Below are 22,251 nucleotides of genomic sequence, written 5' to 3' on the forward strand. Positions count from 1 at the left end.
TGTGAGTCTATAGAGGTTGTGCACTAATGCTGTCACCACAGCTCATATAAATTGCACCGAAGTGCCACGTAGAATTGCACTGTAGTGCCGCATAGAAATACACCGAAGTTCCATATAAGGTTATCCCTAAGGACCACATATCATTTCTTAAGAATCATATACATATGCCAAGGATCAAGTATGTGTCTCAAAAGACCTCACACATGTTCCAAGGAATACATATATGTCCCTAAGGACCACGTAAACCTTCGACTCTTGGCATGCCAACTATACCCCTAGCTCTCAAGACACATAACATGGACATCTTCTTTTATACTTATCATTTCATATAACACATAGTTCACTTTCACATATCACGTAGCTTATATAACTTTTCGTGTCATTTTACATTTCTTGACACCTTGCTTACATTCTATTATTATGACTTCTCATAATTACATATACACATAATCTTATAGTTCATTCACATAGCTCATCATAAATTTTCATAAGATCACACCCATTCACGTAGTTCATTTCCATATAATTCACCTGTACCTATTTTGTTTCTCATATAATCGCATAGTCTTATAATATTTCATACTACCTCATACATCACATCACCTAGATACATACTCAAATATTCATATTTATATAGTATTTAAATTATTCATATTCACATCATTCATGGTCATATAGCTTCCATCACAAAGTCACTTATTTTATCTCTTATTCTCATGTATTCATATTTATCATATAACACATAACCTATGTCATATTTATAAACATGTATTTTATATTCTATATGCATATCATCACTTTATATCTAAATCTCCTAAGTGATATATTATTCTCAGTTCCTTTTATAATTCAGTCTTATCTAGTTTTCCTCCATTCTCCATAAATCTTATAACTCTAATGCATAATTCCCCATAATTGATCATATTATTACTTACTTGTCTCATTTATGTTTATATTATTTATATAACCTTTACACATATTTACCTAATTCAGTTTCACATACTTATCACATATGTAAGTCTTCTAATAAATTATCATCAAAAACTCTTATAACATCTTCCTATAGCTTCATAGATCTTTACCATATAATTGATCTTACATATCCCTATAACCAGTTCTATCAATATCTCCTAATATACATATATCTATTAATCTCATATTGTTCTATAGGTCAATGTTATTTAACTTATCTCACATTTTATTTAATCCCTTAAGTTGATTCCACCAATTCCCTTATATCTGAATCAGGTAATTTATATCTTGTTCCATATTTTATGTCACTTTCTCTTGTTCACATAAGTCGTGGTTACTTTACATAATTTGTGATCCTATAACTTATATCCCATGTTCATATAGCTCATATAACAATTTTCCTATAATACATAAATCATTGTCATATAACACATATCATATAAATTCATACCACATAACATATAATACGAACAAAACATATTCACACAATATCAAACATAATCATACCTCTACTCCTACAATCATATTGGAAACAGACTTGTCGCAAGTCCAATTTCCATATACAATACATATATTATAATAATACGCACTCACCTAGCCTCACTAGTCAATACCGATCTCTTATATTTTCCTTGATCGATCTTACTTGCCAAATATTCCGGAATTGCTTTACGCTTAGAATATACATAAATGTACATTTTAAGGCAATTATTAGATACCTACACCTTGTAATTGGATATTAACAACTTAAACAAACCTATTAAACCAATATTCACAACTTTCCTTTAGAGGGGGAATCGGTTTTCCTACTGTGGGGGAATCGGTTCCCCTATGACATTCTGGAATTTCTGGTTTGGTTGAGGGGGTACTGATTCCCCTTGAATGGGTACCGATTCCCATTGAATGGGTACCGATTCCCCTAGACCAGAAATCATGTTTTGAGCTCGAAAATCACTTCATTTTCAGCTCCACACTTCCTATTTCAATTCCTTTAATATTCTTAACTCATATATACATACTTAAACTAATTTATACCCATTTATTTCATCTTAAACCTCAAAATTCTATTCTCCATATAGAAATCAATAATCACACCAAATTTTCCATGTTACTCAAACTTAATTCTAACACTTCTAGCTTCTCATTCTCATAGATGACAAGTCAAATTCATCCTCTAAATTCATTTAAACCTTCTTATTCAAAATTTCACTTAAAAACTCCAATCTTTGATCCATATTATCTTTTTCATCTTATAGTTTTAAGATAACTTAAGCTTTTCTTAAGCTTAAGTATCATCTTATGATTAAAACCCAAGCTTAATTTCAACTAAAAACCAACTAATAAGAAATCTCACCTTTGCTCTTGGCTTCCACACGTGAAGAAGAAAGGAGAAGAAAAGAACTCTGGAAACTGGAACCTTGCTCCCTTCATTTCCACGTGTTATATCCTATATGAAGGAGGAAGAAAAAAAATCTTTCTTGTGAAATTACTATTATACCCTTCAACTAATCCAATAAGGAATTATTCATATCTAAATCATTGAACTTTCATCTATCATACTTTTATCCTAAAATTCTAAAATTTTACCATTTAATCACTAACCCGGTATTGAGGATATTACAAATCTCCCCTCCTTTTAAGAAAATTCGACCCCAAATTTTCATTGCACACTTATTGATAAGAACATTTCTCCTAATGTTCTTATGTTGTCTCATTTACTTACTATATCATTCCTTTGGTTCTTCAACTAACTTTTCGTATATTCATTCATTTACTGTCGCTTATCATATAACCAGTAGCATCAATTTTTATCGCTCAAAATTCATAACTCAATCAAATTCTTGAGCAATCTTTAATTGTCTTGCAGTAATAACCAACTTTTATTCCAACATCATTTAACTACTTCTTAAACTTCCTTAATACATATAAATCATTCTTTATTCCTCTGATTAAATCTGCTTGACCAAGAACCATAACCTTTATCACATCTGCTTCTTTAAACTTTATCCTTTCATTTCCTTATTCCATTATTCCTTTATCCAATAACAATCAAAATCTTCTTATACAAATCATATATTTTCTTTCATGCTCACATACTCTTTCCTCTCACTTATGCTCATCTCAGATTACTGATCTTTATCATTCCTTTAAACATAATAAGCTTTTACTCTTTCACCACATCACCCTTACATAATCAAATCCATAACCATTTACAAATTTACGCCATACTCTGTTAGCTTATCTTGTCATCATCTTTAATCTTTTAACTACATTCTTCATCACTTAACTTTGTCAGTAACAGTTATTCCAATCATATGCATTCTTTCCGGTCGAAACTAACTCGGTATTTATTTGTTTAACTTATTCAACTCACATTCTTACTCATTCACAACACAATTTTTCCTGGGTTCAAACTCAGACATTACCCTTTCCTTTCTAAACTTAATTTCATATTCATTCTTAACTCCTTATTTAATCTTCCAGTATCAAACTCTACTATTCAAACGTATATGTCTTTCCTCATATTTGATCATTTGATATGGAATACAACTAATTCCAACCAAGATTGTATTTGAAACCCAAACCACCAGTTCTTTTAATCCTTCTGAACTCTCTCCTTAGAACTTTAACACTATAACACTCCTTCCATTGGAGCACAATCCATTCACAACCACTTGCATATCTCATTTCCTTTACTTTAGCCTAATAGTAATTCCTTCAGTTTATCAAATTGCACTCTTATCCATACACGTTGCAATTCCCTTTGTTTCAAATTCATAACCTCTATCTCCATATATTTTATACACTTGTTACTGATGCACTTATTCTTGAGCTCTTCTGTAAATACTCATCACATCATTTGATCTTTTAACTTTCTTATGATGACACTTGTTCACCATATTCTATCGTATCCATGAAATAATAAGAATACTTCATATCACATTTCCGATTCGAACATGTGAAAACTTTCTATCATTATTCTAATATGATTTCAACTTTCTGAAATCAATCTTTGATCTTATGAGGCACTTCCTGAGGTGTCCGCTCTTCCTCATGCCTGGCCAGGGCATGTGAATTGTTACTACTATCAGGTTCACCCCTCAATATCTTTAAAATTCTCCTAATTAGATTTCTACTATATTAAACTAATCTTATTCTATTAGCAAGACAACATACTCCTTACAATGTCAGATCAGAAAATTTTTCACTCTGTGTTGGCATGTACACATTTTATGACACTTTGGACTTCAGTTTACACCGAAAATCGGCTAAACCTTAGCTCTGATACCATTAAATGTAAAACTCCCAACCCGTACCCGACCCGGATACGAGTCCGAGGTGTCACATTGACTTTTCAAACTTTGACTCATGACAAAAACTCGAGAAAATTTAAAACTTTCATTAAAGTCACAACGGTTTATTTAACTCAATCAATTAGTACATGCCAACTATATTCAATATACAGAATCCATCTAATTCAAGACATCTTTTCTGATCTGATCTTCGGTAAGAAGTAACTGACATGTCTTGCTCCTCTTCACTTTTCTTCTAGTTTTCCAGAACCTACGTGTGAAATACTCACACGCTAAGTCGATGACTTAATGAGGCATAAAAACATATAATTCCTACTAATGCATTCATAATCTATACTTATTATATCATACACAATCATACATTCTGTCATGCAACCACTATCCACTTGTACACACACACCATTCACATATTCGTATCATATATCATTATAAGTAATTCAATTTAACAATTGATGTAGTACCTATTATATTAGTTTTGTCATATAACACGCATATCATTTCTCAAGGAATGACACATCACATCATATATTCTTATAACAGGTTTCATAGCACAAAACATGTAAATCATATGTAAGGTATTTATTATTATCTCTTTATTAGTCTTATTTTCGTTCTTTATCTTTTTGTCATATGTTCTTGCATCTATTCCTCTTAACCAAGCTATATACACATCATCATATCACATATATCACTTCACACCATAAAGATTACAAACCAATCACATACTATCATGCAAGGTTCTTTTATATTATTTCCTTTATTAGCCCATGTACACATGTGAAAACCATATATATGTGAGTCTATAGAGGTTGTGCACTAATGCTGTCACCACAACTCATATAAATTGCACCGAAGTGCCACGTAGAATTGCACCGTAGTGCCGCGTAGAAATGCACCGAAGTACCATATAAGGTTATCCCTAAGGACCACATATCATTCCTTAAGAATCATATACATATGGCAAGGATCAAGTATGTGTCTCAAAAGACCTTACACATGTTCCAAGGAATACATATATGTCCCTAAGGACCGCGTAGACCCTCGACTCTTGGCATGCCAACTATACCCCTAGCTCTCAAGACACATAACATGGGCATCTTCTTTTATACTTATCATTTCACATAACACATAGTTTACTTTCACATATCACGTAGCTTATATAACTTTTCGTGTCATTTTACATTTCTTGACACCTTGCTTACATTCTATTATTATGACTTCTCATAATTACATATACACATAATCTTATAGTTCATTCACATAGCTCATCATAAATTTTCATAAGATCAAACTCATTCACGTAGTTCATTTCCATATAATTCACCTATACGTATTTTGTTTCTCATATAATCGCATAGTCTTATAATATTTCATACTACCTCATACATCACATCACCTAGATATATACTCAAATACTCATAGTTATATAGTATTTAAATTATTCTTATTCACATCATTCATGGTCATATAGCTTCCATCACAAAGTCACTTATTTTATCTCTTATTCTCATGTATTCATATTTATCATATAACACATAACCTATGTCATATTTATAAACATGCATTTTATATTCTATGTGTATATCATCACTTTATATCTAAATCTCCTAAGTGATATATTATTCTCAGTTCCTTTTATAGTTCAGTCTTATCTAGTTTTCCTCCATTCTCCATAAATCTTATAACTCTAATGCACAATTTCCCATAATTGATCATATCATTACTTACTTGTCTCATTTATGTTTCTATTATTTATATAACCTTTACACATATTTACCTAATTCAGTTTCACATACTTATCAAATATGTAAGTCTTCTAATAAATTATTATCAAAAACTCTTATAACATCTTCCTATAGCTTCATAGATCTTTACCATAGAATTGATCTTACATATCCCTATAACCAGTTCTATCAATATCTCCTAATATACATATATCTATTAATCTCATATTGTTCTATAGGTCAATGTTATTTAACTTATCTCACATTTTATTTAATCCCTTAAGTTGATTCCACCAATTCCCTTATATCTAAATCAGGTAATTTATATCTTGTTCCATATTTTATGTCACTTTCTCTTGTTCACATAAGTCGTGGTTACTTTACATAATTTGTGATCCTATAACTTATATCCCATGTTCATATAGCTCATATAACAATTTTCCTATAATACATAAATCATTGTCATATAACACATATCATATAAATTCATACCACATAACATATAATACGAACAAAACATATTCAAACAATATCAAACATAATCATACTTCTACTCCTACAATCATATTGGAAACAGACTTGTCGCAAGTCCAATTTTCATATACAATACATATATTATAATAATACGCACTTATCTGGCCTCACTAGTCAATATCGATCTCTTATCTTTTCCTTGATCGATCTTACTTGCCAAATATTCCGGAATTGCTTTACGCTTAGAATCTACATAAATGTACATTTTAAGGCAATTATTAGATACCTACACCTTGTAATTGGATATTAGCAACTTAAACGAACCTATTAAACCAATATTCACAACTTTCCTTTAGAGGGGGAATCAGTTCCCTACTGTGGGGGAATCGGTTCCCCTATGACATTATGGAATTTCTGGTTCGGTTGAGGGGGTACCGATTCCCCTTGAATGAGTACTGATTCCCCTTGAATGGGTACCGATTCCCCTAGCCCAGAAATCATGTTTTGAGCTCGAAAATCACTTCATTTTCAGCTCCACACTTCCTATTTCAATTCCTTTAATATTCTTAACTCATATATACATACTTAAACTAATTTATACTCATTTATTTCATCTTAAACCTCAAAATTCTATTCTCCATATAGAAATCAATAATCACACCAAATTTTCCATGTTACTCAAACTTAATTCTAACACTTCTAGCTTCTCATTCTCATAGATGACAAGTCAAATTCATCATCTAAATTCATTTAAACCTTCTTATTCAAAATTTCACTTAAAAACTCCAATCTTTGATCCATATTATCTTTTTCATCTTATAGTTTTAAGATAACTTAAGCTTTCCTTAAGCTTAAGTATCATCTTATGATTAAAACTCAAGCTTAATTTCAACTAAAACCCAACTAATAAGAAATCTCACCTTTGCTCTTGGCTTCCACACGTGAAGAAGAAAGGAGAAGAAGAGAACTCTGGAAACTGGAACCTTGCTCCCTTCATTTCCACGTGTTATATCCTATATGAAGGAGGAAGAAAAATATATTTCTTGTGAAATTACTATTATACCCTTCATCTAATCCAATAAGGAATTATTCATATCTAAATCATTGAACTTTCAACTATCATACTTTTATCCCCAAATTCTGAAATTTTACCATTTAATCACTAACCCGATATTGAAGATGTTACATAGGAAATACCATTATTAGTAAAGGAAAACTTACAACCCCTAACTCCATCAAAGTGGGTTCGTCAAAGTATTTTGATAAAAATGAAGTTGCAGAGATTGATGGAGTGGACATTCAAGGCCAAGAATCAGAATTTTAAACAATCGAAGAATCGGAATAGATCTGCCATAGTTTAGAGAAGTTTACTCAAAATATAGAAGAAACGAATAGAACAGCTCCTGTTTCACTAGGAGTTTTACATATAGACAGTTCGTTACAATGAAGATTATTTTGTGTAATTGTAGAGGAATTGGAAACAAAATTTTCATGAGGAATTGCTTAGATTTGACTAAAAACGAAAACACCTCAGTTTTATGCCTTCTTGAAACTAAAGCCGAGTCTAGTAATGGTCAGAAATTACAGGAAAAAAAATTGAAGTTTGACGAATTATTTGAAAATCCTGCTGATGGGTTTCGAGGTGGCCTAATTATCCTTTGGCATTCGAAAGATTTAGATATAGAAATCAAGTACAATACTGATCAAGTTATCCATTGTATTTTCAATGAGAGAGGAAAACATTGGTGTATGAGCTTTGCTTATGTTCAACTACACCAGAGAAAAAAAGAGGAATTTTGGGAAGACTTTTTCAACTATTAAAATCTCTAAACCAACCTTAGATTATAATGGGAGATTTCAACGATATTGTCTCTTTGGAAGAACGTGAGGAAAACGATTATGACCGTTTAGAACACATCATCAAATTTAGAGAAAGATAGGATAATTGCAACTTAAATGACGCTAGTTGGACTGGAAAGAAATATATGTGGGTTAGAAGTCATCATGGGACTATTACCCTTCAGGAACGTCTATATATAATTCTTCATAACACCACGACCATTGATATTTTCCCCTTTATCAGAGCTATGACGTTAATAAGAAGATATTCATCGATGCTTTAGGTCTGAAAATAAACCTTCAAAAATTGAGAATCTTTATTTCCCCAAATATTCCAGAAGAGACGACAAAATATCTTGCCTCTTTGGAAGAAATTCCTCGAACGATAGATTTAGGAACTTACTTGGGAGTCCTGATTATACATAAGAAGATTAACTCCAACACTTATAACCATCTGATAGAACGAGTAATGAAGAAATTAGATGGTTGGAAAGGAAAAAATTTATCTTTAGCTGGAAGAAGAATGATGATCCAAGCCATTACTACTGCAATACCCGTACATACAATGCAATCAATATGGCTATAAATGAGACGAGACAGATCGCGAGCTATTCGAGATCGACTCGATTAAAGCTCGATAAATACTCGGATCGAATAGACTTGACTCGAGCTCGAGCTCGACTCGAGTTCTTAACGAGCTGAAACGAGCTACTCGATATTCGACTCGAAAAGTTCGTTAAGAGCTCGAAAATATAATATATTAAGATTTTATTTTAAAAAAAAATAAATTAATAATAATATTAATATTTATGTATTGATTTTTTTTTAAAAATACAGTAAGATTTCATGTATTTAAGGTTTATGTTCGAGTTTGAGTTTGAGGTTTTAATTGAGTTAAGTTTAAGAATTTTTTTTTATTTCGAGCCTTTTCGAGCTACTCACGAGCTTCAGTTCAGGATTTCGAGTTCGAGTCGAGTTTGAAAATTTTAAGCTCGCGAGTTTTCGAGTCGAACTCCATTTCAGAGTTTTTGAGTCGAGTCGAGCTCAACAATACTCGAGCTCGACTCGACTCGTTTACACCCCTAGCAATCAACACTTCTTCCGATCTCGACTTGGAGTAAATTGGATAAATTGAACAAGAACTTTTTATGGAGTGGGGAGACAAAGTAAAGACAACCACCTAGTAAATTGGAAGATTGTCTGCACAGCAGAAACATACGGCGAACTGGGTTTAAGAACAACGAGACACATAAATTTAGCACTGTTAGATATGACTTATAAATATATCGAGAAAGTCTCGTAGTGGAGGTTACGATTATGTGAGTTGCGGATGCGGGGCGTAGGCCCTGCGATACGGTACAAGATTATTTTTGTAAATATGTATCATAGTTTATTTATTATAAATAGAGATGTAACCTAAACCTATGAGATATTGACATTGAATAAAACTTCTAGCGCCGCCTAGGCACCGAGGACGTAAGCACATTGTTGAACCTCATTAAATTTTTTATGTTCTTTCGTTTTCTTTACCGATTCTTCAACACTTGGTATTAGATGTCAGGAGCAAAATTCGAAGTTGCAAAATTCGATGGTCAGTGTAACTTCGAATTAAGGCAAACAAGGGTGAAAGATCTGTTGGCATAATAAGGGATCCTGAAAGTTTTGTGTTCTACAAAGCTGGCGTCGATAGAGGAGGAAGATTGGAAAGAATTACAACAGTGAATGGCATGAACCATACGATTATATTTGGCAGACGAGGTCATGTATCACGTCATGCATTTATCGTCTTCAGATGAAATTTGGAAGAAGTTGAAAAGTCAGTTTATGTTCAAATCCTTAACGACTAAACTATATCTAAATGAAAAATAAATTAAGGGGAAAAGTGAAATTTTGGCATGATTGGTGGATAGATAAAAACCCCTCAAAGACCTCTACCCAGAGATTGATACGATTCATAGAATGGGAAATGTGGCGAACTACATAAGTGTTGTACAAGAATGAAATTTCCAGGAGCTGAATCAATTACTTCCTCAAAATGTGTTAGACAAGATGAGTGGGGAAATCAAGTTAGATGGCAATACTAGTAATATCTCGGACGAACCAATATGGGGTCACTCAAAAGATGGGTCTTTCTCAGTAAAGTCGGCCTTCAAAGATGTTTTAAATTGTACCAGAGAAGATGTCACAAGTAGAAGCTACAAGTGGATTTGGAAGTTGAAAACAACAGAGAATCTGAACTTTCATTTGGCTTTGTGTTTTAAATAGACTGAATACAAATGAAATTCGCAACAAGAAAAAAATAACAATGAAAGTAGCTTGTCATGTCTGTCAAGGTGGGCTTGAATCAATAAAACATATTTTGAAGCACTGTAGAACGACAAAGAAAAAAATGACTGTTCCGGGTAAGGGGGAGGTAAGATAGTAGGCTATCCCCAACACCAAGTTGAGAGCAGCTTCCGTAAGAGACCTCCGAATTATGAAATGCCCTCCGTGAGACACGATCCCACGACCTCAAGGTTAAGAACCTTGTACTCTACCAACTGAGCTAAGCCAGGTAGAGGCGAATGATTTTGAAGTATGGTTACAAAAGAACAGTATATCCGAGAGAAAAACTTTTGAAGGTTTATCGTGGGGCACAATTTTCTCAGCCATGATTTGGGGAACATGGAAAGAAAGACATAAAACGATCTTCAAGGGTGAAGACAGGAACCCAAACCATATATTTCAATATGGCCACAATTTTTCAAAATAAATCAACAGAGCAAGTGAGAGTAAATTTAATTGATTTGAAATCAGGTTTTTATGAAATGTAAATATTTTAATTTATATTTTTACAATTTAAGGTATTTAAAATTTAATAGTATTTAATTTGATTTAAATGTTAATACTTAAATAATTTAAGGAAAAAATCGAATGTGAATATGTATTTTTATAGAAGCAATTAATTTTCTTCACAATAGGAAATATCCTAAATTATAATAAAGATTTACAATTCTTAAATTAAACATATAATTAGAAAATTTTCCTATAACCATTTAAACAAAACTACCAACTTAAGATCACAAAAGAACCATACAAAGAAAGATTAAATCTAATCAAGAAACTCGAACAAAGATAGATATAAACAAATTTGATCGCATTAGCACGCGAACCATAAAAGTGGATTAAAATATTTAGATGTCAACGACAAACCGCAAATCAATCTCGAACAACGTGAAAAACTATCTTAAATGCAAATTAGATATCTAAATCCAATCTGAGGGCCCAAAGCAGGAAGATTAACAATATATCAAATAAGCGTCGTCTTGATTAATCATAGCAATGTGAAATTAATTCTTAGAAAAACGGTAAATTAAAATACTATCAAAGAACAAAAAAAATATGCCAAAATACAAAAGAAAATATGTCATAAAGACATATTAAAACGTGCAACACATAAAAACGTGCAATACATATAAATTTATTAAAAAAATAAAGATATGATATAGTAAAGAAAAATACAACAAAAATTACTAATGGTCAGCAACTAAATTTTAGCAACTGATCAACAAACGAGCGTAGAAAAAATTAGGAATTTTTTCTAAAAGAGGTTTTTGACTTTAAACCAAGTTGTCGTTTACGAATTTTAATATATAAAACTAATTATTCTATTTATTATTGTTCCAACCGAGCAAACAACAGAACAAAGACAAAAGAGAACAAAAAGGTCGAGTTTCTACGTACCATACGGATGTTTTTTACTTGAATTTGAAACACATTTGAATATTAAGATAGAAAAAACACCAAAATGGTAATTTCAGTAAACGGTCCTTCCAGGCCTTTCGTTGGGCCATCTTTCTGAAATTTCAAACGCGTAAAACGGATAGTACCGTAGCACTTCCTTTATACTTAAGAAAATGAGAACAACAAATACAAAACGGTGCGGAGCGTGCACTATATTATCTTGGGTAAATACCTAGACAAATCCTTTGACTATATTATATCTTCTTAGTTACATCTTATGATTATTAAAAATGATAAAATAATCATTTAAATTAATAAAAAATTAAAAATCAATCATAATCCATTAAAAAAAGAATTAAAATGAATTAAGAAATAATAATTTTTTACATTAACAAATTTATTATTTTTCATTAACTCGTCTGATTATTTTATAATTTTTTCAGGATTTAAACAAAAGTACACTATATAGTAAGGGACTATCGGGGAATTTTCACCCTAATATCTTTAGCACACTCATGACGATTGTCCGAACGTAACGACGATTATTCTACTTTTAATATTTTAATTTTTAAAAATTTCTGAAGTTTCCATTTTTTTTCTCCACCTCTATCTGCTAGTTCATCGCAACCTGCGAAACCCATCAGCTAATTTATTTTCCTCGTTCAATTTCAACTTCAACCTGTCATTTTTTTTCTAGGGTTTGCCATCGAAGATGACCACTATGGAGAGCTTGATCGGCTTGGTTAACAGGATTCAGCGAGCATGTACGGCTCTCGGTGATTATGGTGGCGGCGATAATACTTTCTCTTCCCTTTGGGAGGCTCTTCCTTCTGTCGCCGTCGTTGGTGGACAGGTTTCTCTTTTAAATTTCTTCTATCTTTCTGTGAACAACAAACGTGACCCATCTTCTAATTGTAGAAAGTATTAACTGTTGCAATACAGTTATGTAATCTGTTAGTTTGTTGAGTTTGTTAGATTTCTGTTACTGAGTTAGTTATAGGAAGCTATTGTGTATATAAGGACCAATTTGCTGTAATTGAAAATAAGAGGAATAAAATGATATACTGCCCAAATGTTCATTGTTAACATGGTATCAGTTTAGCCCAGGTTATTTGTTTTTGGGCCGTTTTCCTCTACTCTTTGCCCGTGGCTTTCTTCTTTTTTTCTCTCGTCTAAATTAGGTCTGGTTTTGGGCGATTTCTTTCGAAGAAATGGACACTCCTGACGCTGCTGCTACCACCGCCGTGCTCGACTTCAATCATCCTCTATTTTTGCATCCGTCTGATACGCCGGGCGGTGTTCTGGTCTCGCATCGTCTGGTTGGCATCGACAATTATACCGTCTGGAGCAGATCTATGAGAATCGCGTTGCTGGCCAAAAATAAGTTAGGTCTCGTTGATGGCACCTGCTGCAAAGAAGATTATGATGAGATCCTGCACTCTCAATGGGAACGTTGTAATGCGGTTGTTTTGTCCTGGATTCTTAACACTGTAAGCAGCGATCTCTCGGCTGGAATTGTATTCGCTTCAAGCGCTGTTCAAGTTTGGAGTGATTTGAAGGAGCGCTTCGATAAGGTAGATGGATCTCGAATATTTTTTTTACATCGTGAAATTGCTACCCTAAATCAAGGTGACTCAACAGTTTCGACCTATTTTACGAGATTGAAATTGTTGTGGGACGAATACCATGCTCTAGTTCCTCTTTCAGCCTGTAATTGCGAGGTATCTCAGCAGAATTCCAAACACATCGCACAACAGAGGTTATTGCAATTTCTTATGGGCCTAAATGATACTTACTCAGCCATTCGTAGCCAAGTTCTGCTTATGCAACCTCTACCGAATGTAAATCAAGCATATTCCATGATTGTACAAGAAGAAGCACAACGAGCTCAGTTATCTGGTGTTTCGGGTGCCACTGCCATGTACTCCAATGCATCTGGAAATTCAGATCGTAGGCGATTCAATGGTGTTTGTGATTACTGTAAAATCAAAGGTCATAAGCGAGACAACTGCTATCGTTTGATTGGTTTTCCTCCAGACTTCAAATTTACCAAGAAGAAGAATTCTCAGGCAGCTTTTGCTACTAATCCCTCCCTGGTTGACTCCAATCATGATTCACATGATTCCAGCATAGTTAATACTTCTCCAGTTTTCACAGCAGCTCAATATCATCAGATTCTAGAGCTCTTGAACAAAACTCCCTCGGTGGATGCAGCAGTCAACCTAGCAGGTATTGCTTCCTTGTGCTCACCTGACTCTTCTAATTCGTTTCGTTGGATACTTGATACAGGGGCCACTGACCATATGGTGTCTGAAATCCATTGTTTGCAATCTCTAACTTCATGTCAGCCTAGTTCTGTCCATCTGCCCACTGGTAAAACTGTTCCAATCACCCATACTGGTAGCTTTCATTTTAACTCAGTTGATATTATTCCAAACGTGTTGTATGTTCCTAATTTTCATCATAACTTACTGTCAGTGTCAAAACTCACTAAAGATCTCAACTGCAGTATCAGTTTTACCCTCATTTTTGTATTTTGCAGGATCTCTTCACTGGGAAGATGAGGGGGATTGGTAGGGAAGCTCGTGGTCTCTATTTGTTCGACTCTAAAGACCTTGTTTCTGGTTTGTCCTTTACAAATATTACTTCTGTTTTGTCATCATCCAAATGTAAAGTTGATTCTGGTTGTATGTCTGTTTCCTGTGACAATAATACAATGCTTTGGCATGCACGTTTAGGGCATGCTACTTCTGTTAAAATGCATAAAACTCCATTTTTGTGTTCTGTCCCATTAAATGAAAATTCTGTTAAGCAATGTTCTGTTTGTCCTCTTGCAAAACAGTCTAGGTTACCCTTTCCAATTAGTTCTTCTAGGTCACTTACACCTTTTGATTTAATTCATATTGACTTATGGGGTCCATATAGAATATCAACACACAGTGGTCATAGGTCTTTTTTGACTATTGTAGATGATCATACTAGGTTCACTTGGGTTTACCTGTTGAGACTTAAGAGTGATGCAATTATCTTCCTTAAACAATTTTTTAATCTTGTTCGAAATCATCATTCTACTTTAGTTAAGTATGTTCGTAGTGATAATGGTGGTGAATTTTTTAGTGATAACTGTTCTGAGCTTTTTTCATCCCTTGGTATCATTCACCAAAGCTCTTGTGTTCATACACCCCAACAAAATGGTGTTGCTGAACGAAAACATAAACATCTTTTAGAGGTAGCACGTGCTCTTAGATTCCATTCTCATGTTCCTATCAAATTTTGGGGTGAGTGTGTCTTAACAGCTTGTTATATCATTAACAGACTTCCTACTGCTGTTCTAAACTGGAAAAGCCCATTTGAAGTTTTCTATAAAAAATCACCTAATCTTTCTCATATGAGAGTTTTTGGTTGCCTTTGTTATGCAACTAAAGTCAATTGTAAGGACAAATTTTCTCCAAAAGCCTTACCTTCTGTTTTTATGGGTTATTCCTCAACTCAAAAGGGATATCTACTTTTTGATCTTCATACAAAGTCTTTTTTTGTTAATCGTGATGTAGTCTTTCATGAGACTATTTTTCCTTTCTCAATTCCATTAAATAAGCCTTCTCCATTTTTTCCTACTCAGTCCTTCATTGATGATTCTGATTTTCTTACTCTCGAAATTTCTGCACCTTCTCATCCTGTTGATTCTGTTTCACCTAATTTGTCTTCTCCTTCTTCCTCTTCTTCTTCTTCTGCATCACCTCAAGTCTCAACTAGTTTGCCTACTCCATCTTCAATTCCATGTTCTGGTCAACTTTCTTTACCACAAACTCAGGGTCTGGCTCAGAGAAGGTCCACTAGGATTATCAAACCCCCTAATTGGCTACATGACTATGTTCAATCCTACCAATCTTCATCTCTTCCAAGTAAGTATCCTATCTCCAATTTCATTTCTTATTCTCACTTACCTTCTAAAACTCAAAGTTTCTTATCTTCCACTTCTCATATAAGTGAACCAAAAACCTATATTGAAGCCATCACCAACCCTATGTGGATTAAAGCCATGAAGGAAGAGATTGAAGCTTTGGAGTCAAACAACACTTGGTCAATAGTTACTCTGCCATCAGGGAAAGTTCCAATAGGCTGTAAATGGGTATACCGAATCAAGTACAAGGCTAATGGAGATATTGAACGGTTCAAAGCTCGCCTTGTTGCTAAAGGATTCAATCAAAGAGAAGGGGTTGACTTTGTGGATACCTTCTCTCCAGTTGCTAAACTAGTCACTGTTCGAACTGTCCTTGCCATTGCCTCCATTTTTTCTTGGCCTCTTTATCAAATGGATGTGTACAATGCATTCTTACAAGGTGACTTAGTTGAGGAAGTCTATATGGCACTTCCTGATGGTTTTTGCAGCCAGGGGGAGTCTAAGGTTTGTAGGCTGCATAAATCACTTTATGGACTAAAACAAGCCTCTAGGCAATGGAATTTGAAGCTAACAGAAGCCTTACTTGTAGCTGGTTATATACAGAGCAAGTATGATTATTCAATGTTTACAAAGCAACAAGGGAGTGATATAGTTGTTTTGTTGATATATGTTGATGATCTTTTAATCACTGGGAGTAGTGAGAGATTGATAGCAGAATTGAAACACATTTTGAATGAGAATTTCAAAATGAAAGATCTTGGGGAGTTGAAGTACTTTCTAGGATTAGAGGTTCTAAGATCAAGGGAAGGGATTGTGCTGAATCAAAGAAAGTATGCTTTAGAGTTGATTGAAGAGATTGGAGTAGGGGGAGCTAAACCAGCTTTGACTCCTCTTGAGCAAAATAAAAAGTTTACTTCAGCAGAGTATGATGAAGCAGTTTGTAGCAATGAAGAACTGTTGCAGGATAAGTCTGTTTTTCAGAGACTTATAGGTAGATTAATATATCTGACTCACACAAGGCCAGATATTGTCTATGCTGTACATTTCCTCAGTCAATTTATGCATAAACCAAAAAGGTCGCATCTTGAAGCTGCTCTAAGAGTGGTAAAATACATCAAGAAAAATCCTGGACAAGGGATTTTGCTAAGTGCGAAGAGTGAGTGCAGGTTAATTGCTTACTGTGACTCTGACTGGGCTGCCTGTCCTATGACTAGAAGGTCTGTAACAGGTTTCTGTATTAAGCTTGGAATGTCTCTAATCTCTTGGAAGTCTAAGAAGCAGAACACGGTTGCGCGTTCTTCTGCAGAAGCAGAATATAGAAGCATGGCAGGAACCGCGGCAGAAATTATATGGTTGAAGGGTTTGTTAGCAGAGTTAGGCTTGAAAAACTTAGCACCAGCACAATTAATGTGTGATAATAAAGCAGCTTTGCAAATAGCAGCTAATCCAGTTTTTCATGAGAGAACCAAACACATTGAGATAGACTGTCATTTTGTCAGAGAGAAGATTCAAGAAGGCTTGATACAAACTAAACATGTCAAGACAGGGGAGCAACAAGCAGATTTGATGACAAAAGCCTTGGGTGTGCATCAACATGAATATCTAGTTTCCAAGTTGGGGTTTAAAGACATCTTTGCAACCACCAACTTGAGGGGGAGTGTAGAAAGTATTAACTGTTGCAATACAGTTATGTAATCTGTTAGTTTGTTGAGTTTGTTAGATTTCTGTTACTGAGTTAGTTATAGGAAGCTATTGTGTATATAAGGACCAATTTGCTGTAATTGAAAATAAGAGGAATAAAATGATATACTGCCCAAATGTTCATTGTTAACACTAATATGAGTTAGGCTTCGTTTTTGGATTGAGAACAGAGTTCAGGGAAGTCTTCGGTGCTCGAGAGCATAGTTGGCCGTGACTTCCTTCCCAGAGGATCGGGTTTGTTAGTTTCCCCTCTTCTTCTTCTTTAGAAATTTTAGTCTCTTTAGTCGGACTAATAGCTATGTGTAATTCTGTGCAGGAATCGTGACTAGACGTCCTTTGGTGTTGCAACTTCATAAGACGGACGAAGGGTCGCAGGAATATGCTGAGTTTCTTCACCTGCCCAAGAGAAGATTCACTGATTTTGGTAATTATTTTTTCTTTTTTACTTTGCCTTTGGATTCGTCAGATTACGAATTAGCTGGACTTGGCATGCTTTTAGCTTTCCTTCGTTTCAATTATGGAGAATCTAGTAAATAAGAAAACCTTCTTGGAAGTTTTTTTTATTTATTCGTACACGCTAGTTGCAAATTCTGGTTGTATGGATTATTCCTCTTCTGTTAATTTGAAATTGAAGCTTATTTTGCTCATCCTTTCTTGGTGCAGGGGCGGTCCGCCATGAAATTCAGGAGGAAACTGATAGAATTACTGGGAAGACTAAACAAATATCTCCTGTTCCCATCCATCTCAGTATCTACTCTCCAAATGGTTTGTCGTCAAAATCAAGATTATGTTTCCCTTTTAGAAGTAAGGGTCAGAGTCATTTAGCTAACACCATTTATTATCTTTACACAGTTGTCAACTTAACCCTGATTGATTTACCGGGCTTAACAAAAGTTGCCGTTGGTAAGTGTTATTTTTTTTAATATTCATTGTTTTTCTCGTGTTCAATTGTTGAATGGGACCATTGTTCTTTTTAGAGGGACAACCGGAAAGTATAGTTGAAGACATCGAAACCATGGTTCGGTCTTATGTTGATAAGGTAAGCATCTCATCCTTTAAATGTGCTTTTCATTAAGCGAGAATAGTATTTTACCCCTTCCCCCTGCAAACTCTCTCTCTTCGCTGGGATATAAGTGTCTGCTTGAATGAATTCAATCTTTGTACGCTTAAACAATCTTTTCTCATCTGAAGCTTCTTATTTCTGTGCTGTTGCATTCTGAATCATCATTATACTTTTTGTAGCCTAATTGTATCATACTAGCTATATCTCCAGCTAATCAAGATATAGCAACTTCTGATGCTATCAAACTGTCCAGGGAGGTAGACCCCTCTGGTATGTATTAATTATCATTTTACTATAGCATTAGTATAGATGCAAATCTTTGCGAAGTATATTTTACTCTTTCCTTTCCATTGAAAGAATTGTGTCTTTCTCATACCAGGTGAACGGACGTTTGGTGTGATAACTAAGCTTGACCTTATGGACAAAGGGACTAATGCTTTGGATGTGAGTTTGCTTTCTTTCTCTTTCATATGAAATTTTATATTTACTGTATCTGACCATGTCTATTCTTTGTTTATTCTATTGTTTCTGACTTGGTCTACTAACATGTTTTATTTCCTTTTCCATTCTTAAGGTTCTTGAAGGAAGATCTTACCGGCTACAGCATCCTTGGGTTGGAATTGTGAACCGTTCACAGGCTGATATAAACAAAAATGTGGACATGATTGTGGCAAGACGCAAGGAGCGTGAATATTTTGCCACTAGTCCAGACTATGGACACTTAGCAAGTAAAATGGGTTCAGAGTACCTTGCAAAACTTCTGTCACAGGTTTGATATTGAGTACATTTTACTAAGTATTGGCTTTTTGCAATCTTAAAGGGAATATTTCTAACAATGTTGCCTTGTTTTCAGCACTTGGAATCTGTAATTAGGGCTCGGATACCCAGCATCACTTCTTTGATAAACAAAAGTATTGATGAACTTGAATCAGAGATGGATCATCTTGGCAGGCCTATTGCTCTAGATGCTGGAGTGAGTTGCATGCCTTTTCTACTTCTATGTAAGTTACTTCATGTGCTGTGTATAATTGTGATGTTTTATCTTAGGCTCAACTATACTCCGTATTGGAAGTTTGTCGTGCGTTTGAACGGATATTCAAGGAGCACCTAGATGGAGGGTAAAGTTTCTTCTACTTCTGTTGTTTTCCCCCTTTCTTTGTCGTGGTTATTAGTCTGAGCATAGAAATCAAATCATTCATCCTTGAGTTAGATTCATGCTCTTAAGATATGGACTAATTCTTTGCTTTAGAAACCCAAATATCCTTTTGTAAAGGTTGGAAACATAATCTAATTCAATTTTCTTCTCATGATTCAACTATGGGTAACCTTAATGTAATTGAACAAAATTGGATCATGTGATTTTAGTGAATTGAGTTCCGTGCTTCCAATTTTAGGGTTATTTGTCATTTCCATTTTCACCACTTTGATATATTAGGCGACCTGGAGGTGATCGAATTTATGGAGTCTTTGACAACCAGCTACCTGCTGCTTTGAGGAAGCTTCCCTTTGATCGCCATCTTTCTCTGCAAAATGTAAAGAGAGTAGTGTCCGAGGCAGATGGTTATCAACCGCACTTGATAGCACCTGAGCAAGGTTACCGCAGGCTTATTGAAGGGGCTTTAAATTACTTCAGGGGACCAGCTGAAGCTTCTGTGGATGCTGTAAGTATCATCCTTTATTCTTTAATAATTATTCTAGATTTATTCTGAATTCTTCAAGTAGTTAAAAGCATTTTTCTGATTTTGTGATATTACTTTTAGCTTATGTACTTTACACTATGTAGGTTCACTTCGTCTTGAAGGAACTTGTGAGGAAATCTATGGAAGAAACACAGGTTAAAATTTGAGAAAATTTATCTTATGCAATTTAAGTTTATCTAGCGTCCCATAGATGAAAGCCTATTGATGTTTTCTATTAACAGGAATTGAAACGCTTTCCCACACTGCGAGCTGATATAGCAGCAGCTGCTAACGAGGCCTTGGAGAGGTTTCGAGATGAAGGTAAGAAGACAGTTGTTCGGTTGGTAGATATGGAATCATCTTATTTAACAGTAGAGTTCTTCCGGAAGCTTCCCCAAGAAGTAGAAAATAAAGGAGGAAATCCTGGAGGGAACCCTCAAGCTACTGCAGCTGTGGACCGGTATGGTGAGGGCCATTTTCGGAGGATAGGGTCAAATGTTTCCTCATATATCGGTATGGTGTCAGATACACTTAAGAACGTAATCCCGAAGGCCGTGGTTTACTGTCAAGTTAGGGAGGCAAAACAGTCACTGCTAAGCCGGTTTTACACGCAGCTAGGGAAGAAAGAGGTAATGTGTGACGACTCACGAGCACTCTTATGTGTAGTGAATAATCTTTCCCTTAAACAAGGGTGAGGGACATGGTTAATGAGTTTTTGCATGTGCTTGTGTTTCAGGGGAAGCAGCTGTCACAAATGTTAGATGAGGATCCAACTTTGATGGAGAGGAGACAACAGTGTGCTAAAAGGCTTGAACTATACAAGGCTGCAAGGGACGAGATCGATTCTGTATCATGGACTCGATGATATTAACTCCGATATGATTCTTCTTCGACTCGTTTCCGTATTCAACTAATGTGAGACTAGTAAGTAATGCAGAATTCGATTATGTTAAGTATTTGACAGCTTGAGATTCTTTGTTAGATCCATTCTTAGTGATGTAGTGTTGTGCCATATGTGTAATTTCCATGACCACATGGGATTGTTGTGTTATTGTGCTGTGTGACTTTATGTTTATATTATTATTGTATTACGGCTTACCTCCTCTAAATGGGTAAATTTCAACATTTGTCCTTCTAAAATTTGAAAATTTAAAGTTAAGAGACTGATATAATTTTATTTCGACTCCCTAAAGTTTTAATTTAATATCTTTAATAATTATAAAAGTTATATAATGATAAACTACAGTAACAAATTTTGATCTTTTAAAAATTTATTTTAATTCAATCTTGACCTCTATTTTCTTAACTTCGTCCTTGCTATGAATTGCTTCTATGGAGACTAGACTAAACACACACGAACAGAGGTATGTTCATGTTCGTTCATTTAATAAATAAACGAACATAAATAAATTTCTCACTGCACAGTCTATGAACGATTCGTTGATCGTTCAATTCATTTACAGGCTTAATGGAGACGGGGCACAACTGCTTGGAACTCTCTCCGTTGCTTTGCTTTATGTTTCATATATGGTTGAAAATGAAAATAAAGGTAATTCCATTTAATTTTTGTTTTTTTTTTTTGCTTTGGTGTAAAGGACGGGAAATTATGCCTTTTTTATTTTTATTAAAAGACCGGAACATGGTTATTGAGTTATCAAGTAAATTAGAATGGAAAAAGGTTGGACATTCGTAATTAATATTCCCATTTAATAAAGCTTATTCAAGCTTTAGAAAATAAATCAACAAAAATAAATTATACAAAAGAAACTAACATTTTGAAAACACCATATGTATGTATTTCTCTCTTTCAGCGGATAATCAACGCAAGTCGGCATGGACGCCTTCCGTTTTTAGGTAAAAT

The 22,251-nt window shown here is 34.4% G+C and overlaps 2 protein-coding genes across 2 annotated transcripts; both read left to right on the top strand.

The window, feature by feature from the left end:
* Positions 1 to 12,707: 12,707 nt before the first annotated feature.
* On the top strand, positions 12,708 to 21,489 carry LOC120154128 (dynamin-related protein 1E-like). The gene is made up of 15 exons (XM_039165946.1): positions 12,708 to 12,899; positions 17,819 to 17,882; positions 17,965 to 18,072; positions 18,312 to 18,413; positions 18,501 to 18,551; positions 18,626 to 18,687; positions 18,891 to 18,981; positions 19,091 to 19,155; positions 19,286 to 19,480; positions 19,565 to 19,684; positions 19,759 to 19,829; positions 20,147 to 20,372; positions 20,495 to 20,545; positions 20,633 to 21,019; positions 21,127 to 21,489. The coding sequence occupies exons 1-15, from the start codon at positions 12,759 to 12,761 to the stop codon at positions 21,253 to 21,255; spliced, it is 1,863 nt and encodes a 620-aa protein (XP_039021877.1). The 5' UTR covers positions 12,708 to 12,758; the 3' UTR covers positions 21,256 to 21,489.
* LOC120154131 lies at positions 12,930 to 14,703 on the top strand. The gene is made up of 2 exons (XM_039165950.1): positions 12,930 to 14,419; positions 14,589 to 14,703. Exons 1-2 carry the CDS (start codon positions 13,258 to 13,260, stop codon positions 14,621 to 14,623), a joined length of 1,197 nt encoding a protein of 398 aa, XP_039021881.1. The 5' UTR covers positions 12,930 to 13,257; the 3' UTR covers positions 14,624 to 14,703.
* Positions 21,490 to 22,251: the final 762 nt, after the last annotated feature.

This window comes from Hibiscus syriacus, unplaced genomic scaffold (assembly GCF_006381635.1).
Source record: "Hibiscus syriacus cultivar Baekdansim isolate YM2019G1 unplaced genomic scaffold, ASM638163v2 tig00111105_pilon, whole genome shotgun sequence".
NCBI classification, from domain to species: Eukaryota; Viridiplantae; Streptophyta; class Magnoliopsida; order Malvales; family Malvaceae; genus Hibiscus; species Hibiscus syriacus.